This window comes from Lissotriton helveticus, chromosome 2_2 (assembly GCF_964261635.1).
Source record: "Lissotriton helveticus chromosome 2_2, aLisHel1.1, whole genome shotgun sequence".
Lineage (NCBI taxonomy): Eukaryota > Metazoa > Chordata > Amphibia > Caudata > Salamandridae > Lissotriton > Lissotriton helveticus.
In genome coordinates, this window is record NC_136060.1 from 189013175 (window position 1) to 189035514 (window position 22340).

Below are 22340 nucleotides of genomic sequence, written 5' to 3' on the forward strand. Positions count from 1 at the left end.
TTCATACTGGAAATGTTAAAGGAGGAATTAAGAAGCAGAGCCTGTATATCTTTAATGGACAATTGAGTAAAATTACTCCAATCCTCATATTCCTCCAACTCCGGGAAAGACGGGGTGTTTAACCTTTTAGATGTAGCCAATCCAAAGCATGTGGTCTGGGAAATGGTTTCATTTAAAAACAACATATGATTCGGGATGAGACATGCACGGTGCAAAGCCTCAGTGCCTCGTACCTGCCAGGACCTTGAACCCCAAACCGATTTAAGGTCTATTGTTTCCTTCCATAACTCATAGCCCCCAGTAACTAATTGATCTAGGAAGGCCTTCGAATACAACAATTTTGTATCGGTAAGTCTAACCTTGGACAGTGGCTGTTTGTGAAATTTAAAATAAAAGGACTCGGGATTGGACTGATTAAAGTCAGTGAAATAAGTATACTTTTTAAGAAACGTTTCTGAACTCCCTTGTGTAGGTGCCGGGCAATGTTCCCACTGAGTAAAATTAACAGCATCCCTTCGGGAAGATGTTTTGTGTAAGAAGTGATTGCCATAATGTTGGTAACAGAACAATTCACCATAATTAGCAGATTCTAAATATAAATCCTCAGCATCAAAAGCAGAATAGTATTTCAAATCAGAAAACAAACTTTCCACAGCATTAACATCCCAATCATCAGACCGAATGTTTTGTTTCACCACATCCCCCATATTCACTCTTAGTACATTAGGAACATTAACGACTTCCGTTGGGCCATGAATCTGAAAACGAACTGCATCCCACGCTATTCCATCCAGAACAGGCCATGCTGTGATGTTAACCAAAGTCAAGTCCCTTTTTAATCTGTGTGTAGAATGTGAAGAGGAAAGTGGGGCCAAAGTTCCATTTAAATGAGTAATGCAAGTTCTCTCCTCGACATAGTGTCCATTCATAATTCGAAAAAAATAAAACACAAAACCAATTGACATAAAAAGGTAAACCGAAAAAAGGACCAGCCAAATGTATGTCCAAGGAGGTATCAAAAAATGTTTTTTAAACAGGCTAGCATATACTGCAATTTGAGAGGGTTTTTTCGAGGCAAGGGAAGCAGAGTCAAATGAAAATCTGGATTCCGTGGCTAAACGAGCTTGCAGGTCAGGCATGGACAAATCAGTGGGGTATGTATAGTCCAACTCATCAACGTTAGTTCCGGGTAAATTATTTAATAATGGACTGGAAACAGCAGGTAATTCGATGGCCACTTCAGGTTCAATATTAGAAGCAGTGGGCATAACTGAATTTCTCACAATGGAAGGACAGGAAACAGCCGGTGTCATGCTAAGAAGAATCGGCCACTCTGTGTATCTTGACATTGTCAATTGAAATAAACCTGTTTTCCTTACGACCAGGAAGTGGTGGTAAAATGACTGTTCTTGTGCCCTTCACTCCAAGGACGGGAACCGGAGCTCGATAGGAAGGACCAAATTCTTTCTTGTTATCGATCTTCTCTCGAACCAGTTCGCCAACTTGAGGTAACCAGCCAGCTACCGGGATCTGCAACGCATCATCCGACGTGGAGGGCAAATGTTCCTTTGCAAGACTGTCTCTGGTCTTTTGTAGATTCTGTAAAACATTGCAATGTTCATCTGCGTCAAAGCAAGTGGCGCGAACCACCAAGTCTAGACCGTCAAGGTCAGGGACGTACATCTTGATGCCAAAGAGCATCTCGTATGGGGTCCGCCCACCCAGAGACCTTCTAGGGAGATTATTAAGAGCACGCTGCACGCCATAGAGGTGAGCCAGCCAGTTTCTGCCAGTGCCTATAACTCGGGCTGTCAAAGATTGCTTTAAATCACGGTTCATTCGTTCAACTACACTATTACCCTCAGGTCTGTAGGGTGACGAAAACTTGACTTGGACCCCCATCGAAGTCATGGCATCCTTATACGCCTTAGAGGTGAAAGCTGGACCCTGATCCGAATGGAAGGTACCACAGGCAAAAATCCCTATAAAGATACGCAAATCTCTAATGACAGTCCGTGAATCAGCGCTGCGATGTGGCCATACCCACACAAAGCGTGTGCATGAGTCAACTGCTACTAAGATGTACTTATATGCAGTATCAGATGAAAAAGGACCGCAGTGATCTAAATAAACACAGCCTAGCGGTTTATTAGAAATGTACAACTGAGTCTGTGGCGGACGCGTAGCAGGTTTAATCTGCTGGCATATGTCACACATAAGGACATAATCACGTGTCTGTTTGTACAGTCCCCGCCACCAGAAACGTAGTTGTAATTGAGTTACATTGGCCGAGACGCCCGCATGCGCAGACGCCACACCTTCATGAGCCGCTGTAATCAAGTCTGCTCTGCGATCCGAGTTGGGAATCAGCCGTTCCCCAACATCAGGAATTGTCACAAAAGGAACCTTTTCGGGACTTAAGTGGTATTTATACTTCGAAGGGAATCCCGCAGGATGTTTACTTCCCTTCTCAGAGGCAGCAATCGCTGCCAAGATGTCGCTATCAATCTTGGTTTTAGACCTAGTAACTGCTGCAACTAAGTATGTAGATACTGCTGATTTCGCTGCTTCATCAGCAAGCGAGTTGCCAACAGCGTGAACTCCTACGCGCTGATGACCGAGAGTATGAATAACAAAAACGAGTGGCAACTTAGCCTTAAGCTCTGCCACTCGAACCCAGATCATTTTATGTTTTATTGTGCTACCCTTGGAATCATGAAAATCAGTTTGAATCCAAAAGAACAAGTTTTCATTGTAAGACTGAACACAGTAGTAAGAATCACTTACAATCAGAGTTGTAACACTTGGATCCGCGTACTCTAACGCTAGTAATAGAGCACGAAGCTCTGCCAATTGTGCGGTGCAATCGCCCAGGGGCAACGTGTGCACCTCCCTGGAAATGAACTCATCATTCAACATAGCACCGACCACAATGGCGCATGCGGAAACGTAGGCATGTTTAGAGCCATGCGCAACCTGCGCCGACCCATCAGTGTAAATGATGCAATGGAAGTCCTCCAAAGGTCGCATAGCCAGAGGAGCAGGATGAACGAATTCATACTGCAAGTACTCTTGCGACCGTAAGGAGGCGTCAAAAATAAACATGACATCCGTGGATGACAATGACGCAGCCCACTGAATCCACCGAGGGTGCAAAGCTTTTGAATTTGGTACACTGGCTTTCGTGACTGCCTCCAAATGAGGACAGGGTGTTACCACTAGCATGCGTTTCCCCTGAGACAGTGCTCGTTCCTTAAGAATTGCCATCTGTACAGCAGTTAAAACCTTTTCCACTGTGGGAAACCGCAACTCAGCCGAAGTGTACAAGTGCGACTTGTAAGCAATAGGTACTGTGTCACCTTCATTAAAAGTGAGGTATGTGAAACCCACCGTCCCAGGAATTATTCTTATTACTAGGTTGGTGTGGTTATCACGAGTCAGTAAATATTTAGAAGCGAGCAGATCAGCCTGCAAGGATTGCAAAATGGCTGAATGCTCAGGCAGCCAGCATGATTTTGAGAAAGTTGGTTGTATCAAAGCATACAACGGCTTGATACGCTGGGCATATTCCGGAATGTAAGTTCTGCCGAAATTCAAAAAACCCAGCAAAGACTGTAATTTTTTCAGTGTTGTAGGAGCGCGCAATTGTGCGCATTTCTCCAAGAAGTGAGGAGCCAAACCTCTACCTTCATTGTTCAGCTCATAGCCGAGGAACAACACCGTGTGTTCTGCAATGTGCGATTTTGCAAAATTAAATTTGTAACCCATATCAGCAAAGGTACAAATTATGGAATTCACTCGACACAGATGCATCCAAATCTCGTCGTCTGTGAGATAAATATCATCTACATAAGAACATGCATCTGGATCGATTCCCTCCAACAGAGTGACTATTCTGGAGGTGAAGACTCCAGGACTATTTTTGTAGCCCATTGGGAGTCGCCGGAAGCGTTTTTGCACCCCAGCGGACGTAAAACTTGTCCACTGGGAGCTAAAGTCATCCAGTCTGTGGGCATAAAAACCATTGGAAATGTCAAGCGTTGTCTTGAAGCGCTTACGCACTAGACTATCCACTAGGGCAGAGCCGTGAGTATTCTGTACTGCACAGTTACGGCAATGCGAGTTCAAATGCCGGTAATCCAATACCAAACGATATGATCCGTCAGGTTTGGTCACAGTAAAAAGGGGATTATTCATTGGTGACACACACGTTTCAATAACTCCCTGATATTCCAATTGTTCAAGGATTTCTGCGACGGCTGCTTTAGCTTCACGCCGTATGGGATATTGAGGCTGAGGCTGCGGCTCAGACCGCAAAGGGATTTCGTGGCAAGGGGACAATTTGTCCCAACCACATTGGTTGCGGTAGAGAGCCGGTGCAAGAGCCCGAGCCCACTCTTCTGCAAAATGCTGCGCATGCTCAGTCGAGACAGTGTGCGCGAAACTGGGAAGGATTACCTCCTCCCCTCGCGGCGCTGCGAGCACAAAAGGTGGGGGCCAGTCAGCCTCGGAAAGCAAAATGTCGTACGTAGACGAAAGGTTCTCCCAAAACACCCCTCTGACAGTACGCTGTATGTCACCTTCAATTAACAGGACAATTTCAAAAAGTCTTTCAGGGGGAGCTAATCTCGTATCGGCTGTTTCTATTACAACAAACACTTCAGTCGCTGTCACCCTCAGTAGTGGACGGAGCGCCTCTCTGACTATGGTAATCTCCGCCGCGCTGTCCAGCAAGGTCAGAGCCCACGTCAGATTCCGAAGCCGCGTTCTCACTATCTGTGGCATATCTATGCGCTGTTAAGGCTGCGACTTTCTTTTTCGCAAACTGCGGACGCTTAGGCGTAGAATCCTCCTGCTTCACTGCGCCGTCCGTCTGGCGGGACTGACCACGTCCTTGTTGGCCACCACGTCCACGTCCACCCCCTCCTCCTCCACCGGTCTTCGGGGCCGATGTTTCCTGAAAGGAACGAGGAGAGCGTTGATCAGAACCCTGAAATCGATCAGGTGATTTAATCATCGCGCGATCGCGCAAATCATAAACTTTATCTGTCGGCGCAGGTGCTTGTACTGCAGGGAAAGAATCCTGAGTCTGTGTATTCTTCTTCCCCTGTGTCTGTTTCTTAGGCCAATTTTGTTTTTTGGACTTGGGCTGGACATCTGTCACTGCAGATTGTCCCTGAGGTTGTTTTTTCTCCTTTACTGGAAAATATTTCAGACCTCTACTTGTGCGGCCAATTGTCTTATAAGCGGCCACCACAATCTTTGCTAACTGGCGGGGTTTGTCGGCATCGGGCAGAGCAGCCAAAGCATTCGACACCTGAAAGTTAACTGCATCTCCTTTAACATTGGAGAGAATGAGATCACTTACAATCTCAAAAGAACCACACAGGCGCATACCCAATTCAACCGCTGCCTCTGGACCGTGATCATTCTGAACACGTCTAATGATTTCAGGCAGGGCAGTCATAGACGGGGTGCCGAAGCACCTTGTATAAACTGCCGCAAATGTTTTTCCCCAGCTTTCACAGTCAACAAGTTCAGGAGTTATATCCTTCGGTAGAGTAATCGTTAACATTCTATGTTTATCAGCAGGAGTAGAATTCGGAAAAACCGCCTCGAGTTGATCAAACTTCTCCGCTAGCCAGAATGGGAAGTCATCGTTGTCAACTGGACGCGCACTAAAAACCGAATTAACCATCACTGGATTGAGACGCATTCCGCCTCGATCCACGGGAGCGGCCGCACCCCCCTGGGGACCACCAGGAAGATGTCGACCGATGTATTGCACTAAAGCACGAATCACGGAAATGGAAACAACATGTAGCCTGCGAATTTCTGCTAGGGTACAAGCCCCGTGATTCGGGTGCGGGGTAAAGCCACCCAACGCAGGCCAATTCGTACCTGGAATTGAGAGCGGACCTAACCTCGCTGCGGACAAAGAGTGGGGGAGGGCGCCATCAAACCAAACTCGATGCTGCCAATGATCAATAGGTATTTCCAATGCCCGGTACGGCGTATACTCAGCCGGGACATCCGAGGCGGTGTAGGAGTGGAACAAACCAGAATTAGCGTCCACAGCCGGAAACGTAACCCAAGAGTAAAACAACTCGTAAGGAAACGCCGGATCTGCACATACCACGAAAATCACAGCCATCCCATCTACTGGGACCTGGTACGTCTGAAGATGGTTGCGAACCGCTACGCGACTATGCTGCGCAATAGCCACCGCCGCCATGACAACACTGGAAACAAGAAAACACAAAGAATACTTTGTAGCACAACTGGGTAGTAATTCAAAGAAACCGTTTAAGAAAGAATCAAGCTTGAATAAAGACCTATTTCAAAAAATAGGTAGGTTTCACCGACACCCCGTTTTCCGGAAACGGATGTGAAGGGGTTAAGGCATGAACGATAAACTACTCGAGTGTCATGATATAAGACCACCGAAACCGTTGGGCGCCATGTCGCAGGGTTTCTGTACTCACACAGAACTGTGCACAGAGGAGTGGAACCTCGGCAAATTAGGGTGTCCCAAAACTTACCTCAGCAACCAACTCACCCCTTACCGAGCTAGCTACAGTGTCTCATTGGACATATCAAACTTCCAATGTTTAGACAAACCAGAACATGAACTTACAGTACCTCAGGGTACGTGGGACTCATGAACACTCTTTCGTTATAGTATCATTACAAACCAGAACATGGAGTAAAGAAGACACATGTGCATTTGAAATGTTTATTTACTAATGCCGTCTTCTCAGGCGCAGTATCTTAGATAATACAAGTATACTTATTATCAGTAGCAAAATTATCAGCATAGTTACTAAGACATAAAAAGCGAATGGTGACAGCATGTTAACATGCTGTAATGAATAAGAGTTAACAACACTTATATCTCACCCTCCCTAACACATATATTATATTATTAGCTAAGAAGGTCTCTTTGGGTTGTTTTAGGGCGGGCCCATACCTTAGTGTCCTAGCATGAAGGAATCACATCAGCATACACCAGCTCTCTCTGCATGTGCACCGCATCAAGTGTGTTAACAAATTCTCGTGCAAAGCAATATCAATCCCGCCTCAAGCCCAAGTTGGCAAAGGCTGCACTTGTGTTATGACTATGAAGGCGTGGAGATCAGACCTCATAACAATTACTTATCGTGTTGCTCCTGAAACTTCAGCACTCTCCGTGCAGACATGGTTTATTAAACAAAACTGATATCAGAGCAATAACATATTATTCTCACATACACCACGGCAAACCACTAGGTTGAAAGCTAAGTCAACAATTAAGGGTCGTGTGCAGAAGTTGCAAGAAAGGAAAAATGGCGTTTAAATCTTAAATGTACCTATGCTAACTTAACACGATATAAGGATATATAGGAGCTATACAACAGTGTTGAGTGACCAGTTGTCAATATCCCAAACTACTGACACATGTTGACTTTCACAAAGATCACGTTTTTTGTATCTGGACATTTTTACAATCAGATCTCATGAGGAAACTGTCTAATGAGAAAGAAAACCACAGTACAGTCACAGAATATACCAAAAAACGAGTACTTTTATAGGGAAATCACCATCCACTTTTTAGGTTAATTGCCTATGATAATAAGAAACGTGTGATTTTCTTTGATCAGAAAATGTTAAAGGAGGGTTTATTTACCTTTTGTTTCATCGTCCAGGTTTATAATGGCATACATTTCTTTAAGTTCTGAAAGATCGTGGATCTTGATGCTAAAACAAAAACACAAAGCATAAATGTGCTGCAGTTTGCACTTTACAGTTTCTGTTATTCTTGACTGACCTCCAGGCCTTAGAGCCTCCCTATGGCTGGTTACATTAGTGCCACTCACATTCAAAGAACCACAATCTAATTTGTATTCATCTATTAGTTTGAGAATAAAAAGGAGTTTCTTAGAGACAAGGAACAAATGGCTAATCTTGGCACATTACATGCAATCTGTGAAGGCAGTCTTTCACATTATAGACGCGATTCACAAACTGTATTACTACAGCTAAATTACTACAATTTCGGTATTACTTCTCATACAACAAAATGCAATTCACAAACCTCTGGCCGGAGATTTCTAAGTATGCCTCTCCTATTTTTTCTGTGCAGAGATCTCGGTCACTGTGGTGGTGATCTCCGCAGACATAGGTATAGAAGTTAGTAGTTCATGTGGAAGGGCCCAGGGAGAGGAGTGGCAAAATGGGGAATAATAACTACTAAATGGGAGGAGTTAGGGACATTTAAGAAGGTATTTGGGAGGGACATGCTAATATGAAAAATATATCCACAAGAGAGAGAGATAATTGCAATTCATTGACTACAGTTCTAAAGTTACTATGGCAATATATGTGTCAAAATAGGCTCTAATGTACTCTATGCCATCCTTGAAGTAATCTAATCAAAAGGGAGGGAACACACCTAAAAGGAAGATGTTCTGTGTTGCACATCCACCTGATAAAGGAAGCTGGCTATCTAAGCAGTGCACCAATGTAGGGGAACATTATGCAGAGAATCCAGGAGACCCTTATTGGCTCACGAGGCTTAAATTAGTAATCCCAACACTCTCTTTGTGGTAGCGCTGGCGAGCAGTTTAGGCTCATCAGAGGGTAGTTGGCGATTACAGAAAATACAACTGCCAGATTTGATGCATGAGTCTCAAATGTCGTAATATTATTCTATAGGAGAAACATTCACTGCAGGACTGTTCTTCTGGACGTAAGGTAAGTAGGGGTCAAGGTCTTTAGAACCACCAGCATTTTCGGGTTGCCGGCGCTCCTGTGTCCGGGTGCAGAGGTGCCGATCGCAAGGGTGACCTTGAACGCTACTGCTAGACTCAATAGAGAAAGGTACCTTTAAGAAAAAGGCTGCAAGTGGGGACTGGGGGACTTGTCAGGCAGAACCCACAGGGGGCTTGGCTCTTGAGGGTCTGTGAAGCAAGGGGGCACTGTTGGTCAGCTTGAACTTGGGCTGTGGGGCTCCGGTGCAGAGGTGTTTTGTCCGGTGGGTCGCTCTTGTTAGCGGCTCTCACTTCTTGAGGACGACTTGGTGAAGGGGAGCAAACAGAGCACCAGGGCCACTCTCAATGAAGCCCTCTGAAGTCCCTTGTCAGTAGGTCTGGGTCAGAGTCTGGGGTGCCTGGACTGGACATGCAACAAGCCTTGGCTGCTGCAAGTGCTCTGGCACCCAGGGTATTGGTGCTGGGCGGCTCCTAGAGATTCTGGCATCTCCAAACTTGGCAGGGAGATGGATCCGACCTCCTAGAGTACGAAGACCTCTTTCTGGGGTGCTTCTCCTTCGGTTGACCTGGGAGTCGACAGTACGGTGTACCAGGCAGATGTGTTTGGTGCCTGCAAACAAGTGGCTCCTCCACTTTAAGGGAGATGCTAACTGGTTGTCGAAGTGCTGGGCAATCCTAGCAGCCTTGGAGTGGCTGCACAGCTTCTGGACAAGTCGGGTCTTTGCAACTGTCGAGATTTCAGCAGTTAGATAGGATTTTGCCCCGAGTTCGTTGTCAGTCCTCTATTCTTGCGATCACGGCTCTTCTTCTGTCCTCTTTGGTACTATGAAGTCGAATCTTGACTTGATCTGTTTTCCTGGTGGCAGTGGGCCACCTAAATACTCAATTTAGGGGAGTTAAGGGAAGAGTAGGGTAGTAGCCAATGGGCTACTTATCCACACCCTATATGGACACCTCGTGTACACAGTGGGCATAACCCTGTCCCACAGTTCCTAGTTCCACCAATAACAAGACGGCGGAACCCTTCTTTTGTGAAACATGTCAGGCACCCCAACTTAGAGTTGTAGCTAACCTGGTGGTGCAACACGCCTACCTACATGACATCCCACCTGTCCTAGTGCCAAACAGGCCTCGGGGCAGGGGATGGGTTCTCCCAGGTCTGGGGGAAACCAGGGTCGCATATGAAAGGCAGCAGAGGCCTTGAAGCTTCTAGCCTTGGTATGCAGATTTACTAGCCAACCTACTGGAGGAGGTTTGAACACCTTCCTCCGGAGCAGGCATTGTTTCTGATCTCACAGAGCACTGGCTCCCATCTCCAGGGGGTCAGATACTCGTCTTTGGTGGCAGGCTGGAGGATACCAGTCAGCCAGCACACTAGAGGACTAGTAGATTTTCAGGGGGCACCTCCAAGGTGCCCTCTGCGTGCATGTCAGGACCGGTCCGATACTGGCATCAGTGCGGTTTTGTTACATATACATAAGATGGCTTCCCTGTTTATTTGCAATATCTAGTAATAGAATAAGACATTATGGGGCCTCTCTGCTCATGCAGATATGTCCTCACATGTAATATAATGCACTCTGCCTTAGGGATCTTAAGGCCTGCTGTGGTGGTGACTTACATATAGTGCTTGCAGAGTATGGACAGCGCACACAGGCAGTGTGCAATGTTGAGTTTTCTGAGGGCTTGCACCCTTTAACTCATTCTGCCTTGGCAACCTGCCTGTAAGTTTTGTATGGGTCCCTTAGGCTGGCATGCTGCAGCCCTAAGGGACCTTCTTTAGTACCCATGTCCTAGCTATCCAGGGTACCATTTGCAAGGGACTTACAAGGGTGCTAAGGTTTTTGCCAATTGGGTTACAATTGAACATGCCAGATTTTGGGGAAAGACCACTGGCACTGGAGCCTGATTAGCAGGCTTCAGTGCACTGTCAGAGTAAAAACACTAGCATCTAGTAGTTCAAATAGGTGCAGCTTTCTATAACCAAGACATCACTTTTAGTTTTTAGTATTAAATCCGTTTTCTTGACAGAATAAAAGCAGTGAACAAATCAAGTCGCCTACAACCCAGCGGACAGGCAGAGTAATTTTCAGCTGTGCAAGGAAGTCGAGGCGGAGGTTGGGACTTTCAAGTATTACACACAGCAAGCCGCCTACAACCCAACAGGGCCGGCCGCGTCTTAAGAGAGATGGTAACTGGAAGACAATGCTGTGGGCAATCGCCCAAGGGAAGTGTAGGGCAAGAGGTCACAGGTGCCATATGGCAACCCATGAGGCAGTAGTCTCTGTGTGGAATGTCAAATTCCAACATAAAACGGAACCAAAATAATGTAAAACAGTAAAGAAATCAAAACAAATCCCTCACCCTCCCCCCACCCAATTTCCTCAGTGAGCCACTCAAAAAGGGAAGAAAAAAAAGAAGAAGCGATATTAAGTCTAGGTATCCTGTATGCTACGGCAAAGCCACTGGGTCAGAAAGCTGAAGGGGTGGTCGATGTCATATATACTTATGGGATAATCGAGGTGTTGTCAGGAATCAATTTGAGGATGCAGGGATATTGTGGGCAAGTCAGCTCCAGAAATTCTGTGAAAAGAATAGCCAAGAAAGGAGGCCAGGTTTTGGCATAGTCTGCAGCCTTTCCAACGGCTGCCATGGAGAGTTTCTCCATCGCTAAAAGGTTCCATAGCTGATGTACCCAGTGTATGTGTTACGGAGTTGCGTCTGATTTCCACCGTGCTAGTATAACTCTGTGTGCAGTGTTCAATTCAAGCGCCATTCGCCTTCCCCTAAAACGAGTGCAGGGGAAAAGATATTGCATTAGGAAGGCCCAGAAGGGTGTAACAGGGAGATGGGGTATGAAGATGTTGAATGCACTGTCAATGTCATCAGGTATCGGGTCCCAAAAGCGGGTTAGCTTGGGGCAGTGGCAGAGTAGGTGGAGGAGAGTCCCTGGATTACCACATCCCCTCCAACAGAGGCCATCGCACTGAGGTTGCCATTTGGAGACCCTATCGGGAGTATAGTACCAGTAGGTCGCGATCTTGAAGGCCGTTTCCGTGTGTCTTGAGGAGTAAGTAGTGTGGTGAGCCTAGTAAAAAACATCCTACCACTCCTTTTCAGATAGTGTATGGACTAGTTCCGTCTCCCATAGTTTCTGTCCAGCTGTGCGCACCTTGGGAAGGACCAAAGTGAGGAAGGCATAGATATCCTATATAATGCGTTTATCATCTTTTTTGTTAATGACCCATTTCTCAAACTGCAACATAGGGCAGAATGCAAGGGATCACGTCTCAGGCCCTGATATCCAGTGTATCATTTGGGAGTGCAGCTAAAGATCAGACACAGACAGATTATAGTCCAATTGGAGTTCCTTGAAAGGGATCAGCCCCCGAAGGTCAAAGAGATGGCCAGGGCGTTTACAACCTCCCTCAATCCAGCGTGAAGCTGCCCATTATTCACACCCGGTGGAAAAGCGGGGTCAAGGGGGAGGGGAAGTTGGACAGATTAGCTCTCCGGGAAACCCTATCCCAGGCGAGCATCGTGGGATGCGTGACAGGAGAGGAATATAAGCCCCATGCCCGAGCCGGTCGCGGCATCCAGCAAATGTGGTGGCCCGCTATGGACTGGTCCAGGAACACCCAGTATTTCTCGGGTCATGGGGCGATTTCACTCCACCAAATAACGCAGATGGGAGGCGTAGAAATATCGAGTAATATCAGGGAGGGCCAGGCCTCCAGCTTTCTTAGGTCGTTGAAGCTGTGTTTTCCGTAACCGGGGCGCAGTCTCGCCTTGAACGAACCCTTCAATTGCGGACTGTATCTGCCGAAGGGCATGCAATGGAGGTTCAAGTGGCAGGGTTTGGAATAGATAAAGAGCATGCAGTAGAACATTCATCTTAACCGCGGACAATATCCCGAACCATGTCAGAGGCAAGTGGCGCCACCGGTGCATATCTGCGCGAATCTGTTTTAGCAAGGTAGAGTAATTTATCTCTGCAGTTTGCACTAGCATTTTGTGGAGGACCAGCCCAAGATACATGATGCCGCCTGGTACCCAGTCAAAGGCAAACCGGTTTCTGAGAGTCTCCACCGTCTGAGGAGCAGCCGTGAGATTGAGCACCAGTGACTTCTCCATGTTAATTTTGAAGCCCGAAAACAGGCTAAATTCATGGAGGTCATTTACAGTAGCTGGCAGAGAGGATAGAGGTTGTGCTGCTGAGAAAATAAGGTTGTCTGCATACAGACTTATAAGGTGCTTATCTAAGCCGAAAGGATAACATGTGCAAGAGGGTTGTCTCAGAGTCGCTGGGCCAATGGTTCAATATATAGGGCGAAAAGCAGGGGAGAAAGGGGGCAGCCCTGCCGTGTTCCCCGCCCTACTGGGAAGTGATCAGAGAGGACACCATTGACCCAAACGGCAATCCAGCATCGGAATCGCGGCCCCAGACCAAAGCGTTCCAGAGTCACAAAGAGGTATGGCAGTGTACAAGGTCAAATGCCTTCTCCGCGTCAAGCACCAGGAGAAGGGCCTCCTCCGTTCACCGGTGCACCTCGTCAAAGAGGTGACAGATGCGTTTGGTAATATCCACACATTGCCTAACCGGGATGAAGCCAGACTGATCTGGATCAATAAGACCCGGCATATGGGGATTTAGTCTGTGTGCAAGTACACTAGAGAATAGTTTGGCGTCTATATTCAATAAGGAGATCAGCCGGTAGGAGCTGCAAAGTTCTGAATCTTTACCCGGTTTGGGGATAACCGATATAGAGGCCTGTGTGGGGACCATGTACATAAAGGATTTCCAGTCTACGTCGCTCCCAAGGCCTCCCTCGCGGAGAATCACAAACAGAAAATATCATTCCAGTGAGTCTCATGCTTTTTAAGCATCTGGAAACACTGCCGCTGGTGGTAGTGGAGGGTTGATTTGATGCATTATCACAGAGTGTCCAAAGATTGTGGAATGTGATGGGGCAGGGATAAATCAAGTCTGATTTGGAAGCACCAGACTAATAGGAACCTCAGACTAATAGGAACCTCATATATTTTGCCAATATGATTGTGTCAATAATGTTGAGGGAAATTGGTCTGCAGGAAAAATTGGTGAAGGTTTCTTACCTTTTTAAGCACAGTAGATATTTCTTAAATTAAGGTCATAGGCAGGCTCCCCAATTCTCTTTCTTTCTCAAACTCAGCTAGGAAATGTGGGGCAATCATTTCACTTTACTGTTTAAAGCATTTCCTCATCAGACCATCAAGCCAGGGTGTACTGACCCCCCCCTCACCATGTGTTTAATAGAATCTTTATTTACAAATGTCCTTATCAGATACATTAAGGGTTCTTTTTCATGCTTTTCCAGCCACACCGTTGTAATTCTAAGAAAGATACACTATTTGCATCTGTGGTACCTGAATGACCAATAGAGAGGAGTATAGTATTTGATGAAGACTTCAAGGAATTCAAGGTCAATATGTACTGCTCACTATTTCCTGCTCAGCCCACTGCAGCTTCATTAGTCTTATAAGGGTTCCACCTGATCTCTCTCTCTCCCCATACTGTCCGTCTATCTTATATATATCCAATACCCTCTATCAGCTTACCAAGGAAATTCTAATAATAATTTATTTAGCCGTCAAGTATGTCCACTTAAGGTATCAAGATACATTTACTTTCCAGTGCTCTAACTTCACCATCTAGTTTAGTAAAAGGGGCTCAAATTAATTTGAACACTCCAGATCGTTTTGTAATATGAACACCCCAGATGTAGGCCTAAAGAACAAGTTACTTACCTTTGGTAACGCTTTTTCTGGTAGATACAATATCTGCCTGTGGATTCCTCACTTTGTGAATATCCCCTTGCGTCAGCAACATTCGGAAATTCTTTTCGAAGCCTCGCGCCGACGTGGATTCGGACGTCATAGAGACACGACATCGCTCGCGACTCCGCTGACGTCACCGACGCCTATAATAGCGTCTTAAGAGAGATGGTAACTGGTAGACAATGCTGTGGGCAATCGCCCAAGGGAAGTGTAGGGCAAGAGGTCACAGGTGCCATATGGCAACCCATGAGGCAGTAGTCTCTGTGTGGAATGTCAAATTCCAACATAAAACGGAACCAAAATAATGTAAAACAGTAAAGAAATCAAAACAAATCCCTCACCCTCCCCCCACCCAATTTCCTCAGTGAGCCACTCAAAAAGGGAAGAAAAAAAAGAAGAAGCGATATTAAGTCTAGGTATCCTGTATGCTACGGCAAAGCCACTGGGTCAGAAAGCTGAAGGGGTGGTCGATGTCATATATACTTATGGGATAATCGAGGTGTTGTCAGGAATCAATTTGAGGATGCAGGGATATTGTGGGCAAGTCAGCTCCAGAAATTCTGTGAAAAGAATAGCCAAGAAAGGAGGCCAGGTTTTGGCATAGTCTGCAGCCTTTCCAACGGCTGCCATGGAGAGTTTCTCCATCGCTAAAAGGTTCCATAGCTGATGTACCCAGTGTATGTGTTACGGAGTTGCGTCTGATTTCCACCGTGCTAGTATAACTCTGTGTGCAGTGTTCAATTCAAGCGCCATTCGCCTTCCCCTAAAACGAGTGCAGGGGAAAAGATATTGCATTAGGAAGGCCCAGAAGGGTGTAACAGGGAGATGGGGTATGAAGATGTTGAATGCACTGTCAATGTCATCAGGTATCGGGTCCCAAAAGCGGGTTAGCTTGGGGCAGTGGCAGAGTAGGTGGAGGAGAGTCCCTGGATTACCACATCCCCTCCAACAGAGGCCATCGCACTGAGGTTGCCATTTGGAGACCCTATCGGGAGTATAGTACCAGTAGGTCGCGATCTTGAAGGCCGTTTCCGTGTGTCTTGAGGAGTAAGTAGTGTGGTGAGCCTAGTAAAAAACATCCTACCACTCCTTTTCAGATAGTGTATGGACTAGTTCCGTCTCCCATAGTTTCTGTCCAGCTGTGCGCACCTTGGGAAGGACCAAAGTGAGGAAGGCATAGATATCCTATATAATGCGTTTATCATCTTTTTTGTTAATGACCCATTTCTCAAACTGCAACATAGGGCAGAATGCAAGGGATCACGTCTCAGGCCCTGATATCCAGTGTATCATTTGGGAGTGCAGCTAAAGATCAGACACAGACAGATTATAGTCCAATTGGAGTTCCTTGAAAGGGATCAGCCCCCGAAGGTCAAAGAGATGGCCAGGGCGTTTACAACCTCCCTCAATCCAGCGTGAAGCTGCCCATTATTCACACCCGGTGGAAAAGCGGGGTCAAGGGGGAGGGGAAGTTGGACAGATTAGCTCTCCGGGAAACCCTATCCCAGGCGAGCATCGTGGGATGCGTGACAGGAGAGGAATATAAGCCCCATGCCCGAGCCGGTCGCGGCATCCAGCAAATGTGGTGGCCCGCTATGGACTGGTCCAGGAACACCCAGTATTTCTCGGGTCATGGGGCGATTTCACTCCACCAAATAACGCAGATGGGAGGCGTAGAAATATCGAGTAATATCAGGGAGGGCCAGGCCTCCAGCTTTCTTAGGTCGTTGAAGCTGTGTTTTCCGTAACCGGGGCGCAGTCTCGCCTTGAACGAACCCTTCAATTGCGGACTGTATCTGCCGAAGGGCATGCAATGGAGGTTCAAGTGGCAGGGTTTGGAATAGATAAAGAGCATGCAGTAGAACATTCATCTTAACCGCGGACAATATCCCGAACCATGTCAGAGGCAAGTGGCGCCACCGGTGCATATCTGCGCGAATCTGTTTTAGCAAGGTAGAGTAATTTATCTCTGCAGTTTGCACTAGCATTTTGTGGAGGACCAGCCCAAGATACATGATGCCGCCTGGTACCCAGTCAAAGGCAAACCGGTTTCTGAGAGTCTCCACCGTCTGAGGAGCAGCCGTGAGATTGAGCACCAGTGACTTCTCCATGTTAATTTTGAAGCCCGAAAACAGGCTAAATTCATGGAGGTCATTTACAGTAGCCGGCAGAGAGGATAGAGGTTGTGCTGCTGAGAAAATAAGGTTGTCTGCATACAGACTTATAAGGTGCTTATCTAAGCCGAAAGGATAACATGTGCAAGAGGGTTGTCTCAGAGTCGCTGGGCCAATGGTTCAATATATAGGGCGAAAAGCAGGGGAGAAAGGGGGCAGCCCTGCCGTGTTCCCCGCCCTACTGGGAAGTGATCAGAGAGGACACCATTGACCCAAACGGCAATCCAGCATCAGAATCGCGGCCCCAGACCAAAGCGTTCCAGAGTCACAAAGAGGTATGGCAGTGTACAAGGTCAAATGCCTTCTCCGCGTCAAGCACCAGGAGAAGGGCCTCCTCCGTTCACCGGTGCACCTCGTCAAAGAGGTGACAGATGCGTTTGGTAATATCCACACATTGCCTAACCGGGATGAAGCCAGACTGATCTGGATCAATAAGACCCGGCATATGGGGATTTAGTCTGTGTGCAAGTATACTAGAGAATAGTTTGGCGTCTATATTCAATAAGGAGATCAGCCGGTAGGAGCTGCAAAGTTCTGAATCTTTACCCGGTTTGGGGATAACCGATATAGAGGCCTGTGTGGGGACCATGTACATAAAGGATTTCCAGTCTACGTCGCTCCCAAGGCCTCCCTCGCGGAGAATCACAAACAGAAAATATCATTCCAGTGAGTCTCATGCTTTTTAAGCATCTGGAAACACTGCCGCTGGTGGTAGTGGAGGGTTGATTTGATGCATTATCACAGAGTGTCCAAAGATTGTGGAATGTGATGGGGCAGGGATAAATCAAGTCTGATTTGGAAGCACCAGACTAATAGGAACCTCAGACTAATAGGAACCTCATATATTTTGCCAATATGATTGTGTCAATAATGTTGAGGGAAATTGGTCTGCAGGAAAAATTGGTGAAGGTTTCTTACCTTTTTAAGCACAGTAGATATTTCTTAAATTAAGGTCATAGGCAGGCTCCCCAATTCTCTTTCTTTCTCAAACTCAGCTAGGAAATGTGGGGCAATCATTTCACTTTACTGTTTAAAGCATTTCCTCATCAGACCATCAAGCCAGGGTGTACTGACCCCCCCTCACCGTGTGTTTAATAGAATCTTTATTTACAAATGTCCTTATCAGATACATTAAGGGTTCTTTTTCATGCTTTTCCAGCCACACTGTTGTAATTCTAAGAAAGATACACTATTTGCATCTGTGGTACCTGAATGACCAATAGAGAGGAGTATAGTATTTGATGAAGACTTCAAGGAATTCAAGGTCAATATGTACTGCTCACTATTTCCTGCTCAGCCCACTGCAGCATCATTAGTCTTATAAGGGTTCCACCTGATCTCTCTCTCTCCCCATACTGTCCGTCTATCTTATATATATCCAAAACCCTCTATCAGCTTACCAAGGAAATTCTAATAATAATTTATTTAGCCGTCAAGTATGTCCACTTAAGGTATCAAGATACATTTACTTTCCAGTGCTCTAACTTCACCATCTAGTTTAGTAAAAGGGGCTCAAATTAATTTGAACACTCCAGATCGTTTTGTAATATGAACACCCCAGATGTAGGCCTAAAGAACAAGTTACTTACCTTTGGTAACGCTTTTTCTGGTAGATACAATATCTGCCTGTGGATTCCTCACTTTGTGAATATCCCCTTGCGTCAGCAACATTCGGAAATTCTTTTCGAAGCCTCGCGCCGACGTGGATTCGGACGTCATAGAGACACGACATCGCTCGCGACTCCGCTGACGTCACCGACGCCTATAATAGCGTCTTAAGAGAGATGGTAACTGGTAGACAATGCTGTGGGCAATCGCCCAAGGGAAGTGTAGGGCAAGAGGTCACAGGTGCCATATGGCAACCCATGAGGCAGTAGTCTCTGTGTGGAATGTCAAATTCCAACATAAAACGGAACCAAAATAATGTAAAACAGTAAAGAAATCAAAACAAATCCCTCACCCTCCCCCCACCCAATTTCCTCAGTGAGCCACTCAAAAAGGGAAGAAAAAAAAGAAGAAGCGATATTAAGTCTAGGTATCCTGTATGCTACGGCAAAGCCACTGGGTCAGAAAGCTGAAGGGGTGGTCGATATCATATATACTTATGGGATAATCGAGGTGTTGTCAGGAATCAATTTGAGGATGCAGGGATATTGTGGGCAAGTCAGCTCCAGAAATTCTGTGAAAAGAATAGCCAAGAAAGGAGGCCAGGTTTTGGCATAGTCTGCAGCCTTCCCAACGGCTGCCATGGAGAGTTTCTCCATCGCTAAAAGGTTCCATAGCTGATGTACCCAGTGTATGCGTTCCGGAGTTGCGTCTGATTTCCACCGTGCTAGTATAACTCTGTGTGCAGTGTTCAATTCAAGCGCCATTCGCCTTCCCCTAAAACGAGTGCAGGGGAAAAGATATTGCATTAGGTAGGCCCAGAAGGGTGTAACAGGGAGCGGGGGTATGAAGGTGTTGAATGCACTGTCAATGTCATCAGGTATCTGGTCCCAAAAGCGGGTTAGCTTGGGGCAGTGGCAGAGTAGGTGGAGGAGAGTCCCTGGATTACCACATCCCCTCCAACAGAGGCCATCGCACTGAGGTTGCCATTTGGAGACCCTATCGGGAGTATAGTACCAGTAGGTCGAGATCTTGAAGGCCGTTTCCGTGTGTCTTGAGGAGTAAGTAGTGTGGTGAGCCCAGTAAAAAACATCCTCCCACTCCTTTTCAGATAGTGTATGGACTAGTTCCGTCTCCCATAGTTTCTGTCCAGCTGTGCGCACCTTGGGAAGGACCGAAGTGAGGAAGGCATAGATATCCTATATAATGCATTTATCATCTTTTTTGCTAATGACCCATTTCTCAAACTGCAACATCGGGCAGAATGGAAGGGATCACGTCTCAGGCCCTGATATCCAGTGTATCATTTGGGAGTGCAGCTAAAGATCAGACACAGACAGATTATAGTCCAATTGGAGTTCCTTGAAAGGGATCAGCCCCCGAAGGTCAAAGAGATGGCCAGGGCGTTTACAACCTCCCTCAATCCAGCGTGAAGCTGCCCATTATTCACACCCGGTGGAAAAGCGGGGTCAAGGGGGAGGGGAAGGTGGACAGATTAGCTCTCCGGCAAACCCTATCCCAGGCGAGCATCGTGGGATGCGTGACAGGAGAGGAATATAAGCCCCATGCCCGAGCCGGTCGCGGCATCCAGCAAATGTGGTGGCCCGCTATGGACTGGTCCAGGAACACCCAGTATTTCTCGGGTCATGGGGCGATTTCACTCCACCAAATAACGCAGATGGGAGGCGTAGAAATATCGAGTAATATCAGGGAGGGCCAGGCCTCCAGCTTTCTTAGGTCGTTGAAGCTGTGTTTTCCGTAACCGGGGCGCAGTCTCGCCTTGAACGAACCCTTCAATTGCGGACTGTATCTGCCGAAGGGCATGCAATGGAGGTTCAAGTGGCAGGGTTTGGAATAGATAAAGAGCATGCAGTAGAACATTCATCTTAACCGCGGACAATATCCCGAACCATGTCAGAGGCAAGTGGCGCCACCGGTGCATATCTGCGCGAATCTGTTTTAGCAAGGTAGAGTAATTTATCTCTGCAGTTTGCACTAGCATTTTGTGGAGGACCAGCCCAAGATACATGATGCCGCCTGGTACCCAGTCAAAGGCAAACCGGTTTCTGAGAGTCTCCACCGTCTGAGGAGCAGCCGTGAGATTGAGCACCAGTGACTTCTGCATGTTAATTTTGAAGCCCGAAAACAGGCTAAATTCATGGAGGTCATTTACAGTAGCCGGCAGAGAGGATAGAGGTTGTGCTGCTGAGAAAATAAGGTTGTCTGCATACAGACTAATAAGGTGCTTATCTAAGCCGAAAGGATAACATGTGCAAGAGGGTTTTCTCAGAGTCGCTGGGCCAATGGTTCAATATATAGGGCGAAAAGCAGAGGAGAAAGGGGGCAGCCCTGCCGTGTTCCCCGCCCTACTGGGAAGTGATCAGAGAGGACACCATTGACCCAAACGGCAATCCAGCATCGGAATCGCGGCCCCAGACCAAAGCGTTCCAGAGTCGCAAAGAGGTATGGCAGTGTACAAGGTCAAATGCCTTCTCCGCGTCAAGCACCAGGAGAAGGGCCTCCTCCGTTCACCGGTGCACCTCGTCAAAGAGGTGACAGATGCGTTTGGTAATGTCCCCACATTGCCTAACCGGGATGAAGCCAGACTGATCTGGATCAATAAGACCCGGCATAGCAAAACCAAATTCTTTCACTTATTTATACATCAAAATGTGCATCAATATTTTAGAAACAATATTTTAGAAACAAGTGGGTACCATTAAACATTTTGAGTCGAGACTGACTGGCTTTGCCAGTGCCAGTTTCCTATTGTTCCAGCTGCTAACTTAATAACCATATTCCTTCCATTTATTCTATTGGGCCAACTGCTAGAAAAATAAAACCTATTCAGAAACAAGTCAAAGAATAGGATTGGGAAAAGGATCGATGAAGATAGCAACGGCTGACAGGAGGTCTAAGTAAATAATACTGTGGAAGCTTTCATTTCATTCATGCCCGGCTGACAACAGGTCCAAGTCTATGATTGTACTGAAGTTTTGATTTCATTCATGCCATTATCACTTTGAAATCACGACTGCTGTTCTCACAGTAACTTAAATATGTTTAAACAAAGAATATCATGCCTTGAGTAGGAGGTCAGAGTGTGGAAACTAGCAGAAATCGCTATTTTCATGAGCTGAAGCCGTTTTGTTTATGGCAGACATTTTAGTTAGCCATGTGCTTCTCCCGTCTTCACTGTTGCCTGCCCTTGTATTTCGTTTGCGTCATCAACTATAATTAACACTTTCAGCACTGAGCCAGAGCCTTGCGCATGCTCAGAAAGGCCTGTAGCTGCCAGAATGCATCTGTCTTAGTGTGTAACTGTCAGGCTATTCCAACTGATGTAAGGGTTTTTGTTACTCCTCCCACTCTATTGACTAAGTAGTTTCCAGTTGTCCATATATGTGAATAGCTATTCTTGTGTATACTTGCACCGCCTCTTTTTGAGTCTTCATGCTTACTCAGCTATAAGCTGGCCATTAAAGGCCCATGGTTTCTGTACTCCTCATACAATGGCCTGAGGGTACTGTATTGACGTAGTCTCCCTCACGAGAGGTTAATAAATCTATTTTCTTTGATATTACAACTTCCGTGCCAATCTCTATTTTGTTTGTCTAAGGACTTAAGGACAAAGAAGGGCGAACCCCTGCACCAGTGGGCCCCTGAAAAGGCTCACTCCCACAAATTGGCGCCCGTCACGTGGGGCTCATCGGAGATGCGGTCGCCCAAAAGAGTGGTCTAGACGGACGTTTGGAATCTCGCTGAGGATGGAGACCCTTGTCATTGCAGACCAAAGTGCTTTTCCGATTTTCCCGATTTGACCCTCCAGGTGGTGACCGGTCCCCGACTGAGATCCCTTTGGCATTCGTCTCACAGTGCGCATTAGGTCGATTCAGAGCTTGGCAGTGAAAGATGGAATCTTTTGTTTAGTAAGGTAACAATGCAACACTCTTGTTTTGGACTAGCTTGGCCAAGATTCTGGTTTGTTTGTTTG

General features: G+C 46.5%; 1 protein-coding gene across 2 annotated transcripts in view; it reads right to left on the reverse strand.

Moving 5' to 3' along the window:
• The window catches only part of WDR19 (WD repeat domain 19), a 740406-nt gene that overhangs the window by 642076 nt on the left and 75990 nt on the right, over window positions 1–22340 (reverse strand). For both annotated transcript variants that reach the window (XM_078678329.1, XM_078678328.1), the window contains exon 10: window positions 7667–7737. In XM_078678329.1, coding sequence (XP_078534455.1) covers window positions 7667–7737 — 71 coding nt within the window. The remainder of the gene's footprint in view (window positions 1–7666; window positions 7738–22340) is intronic.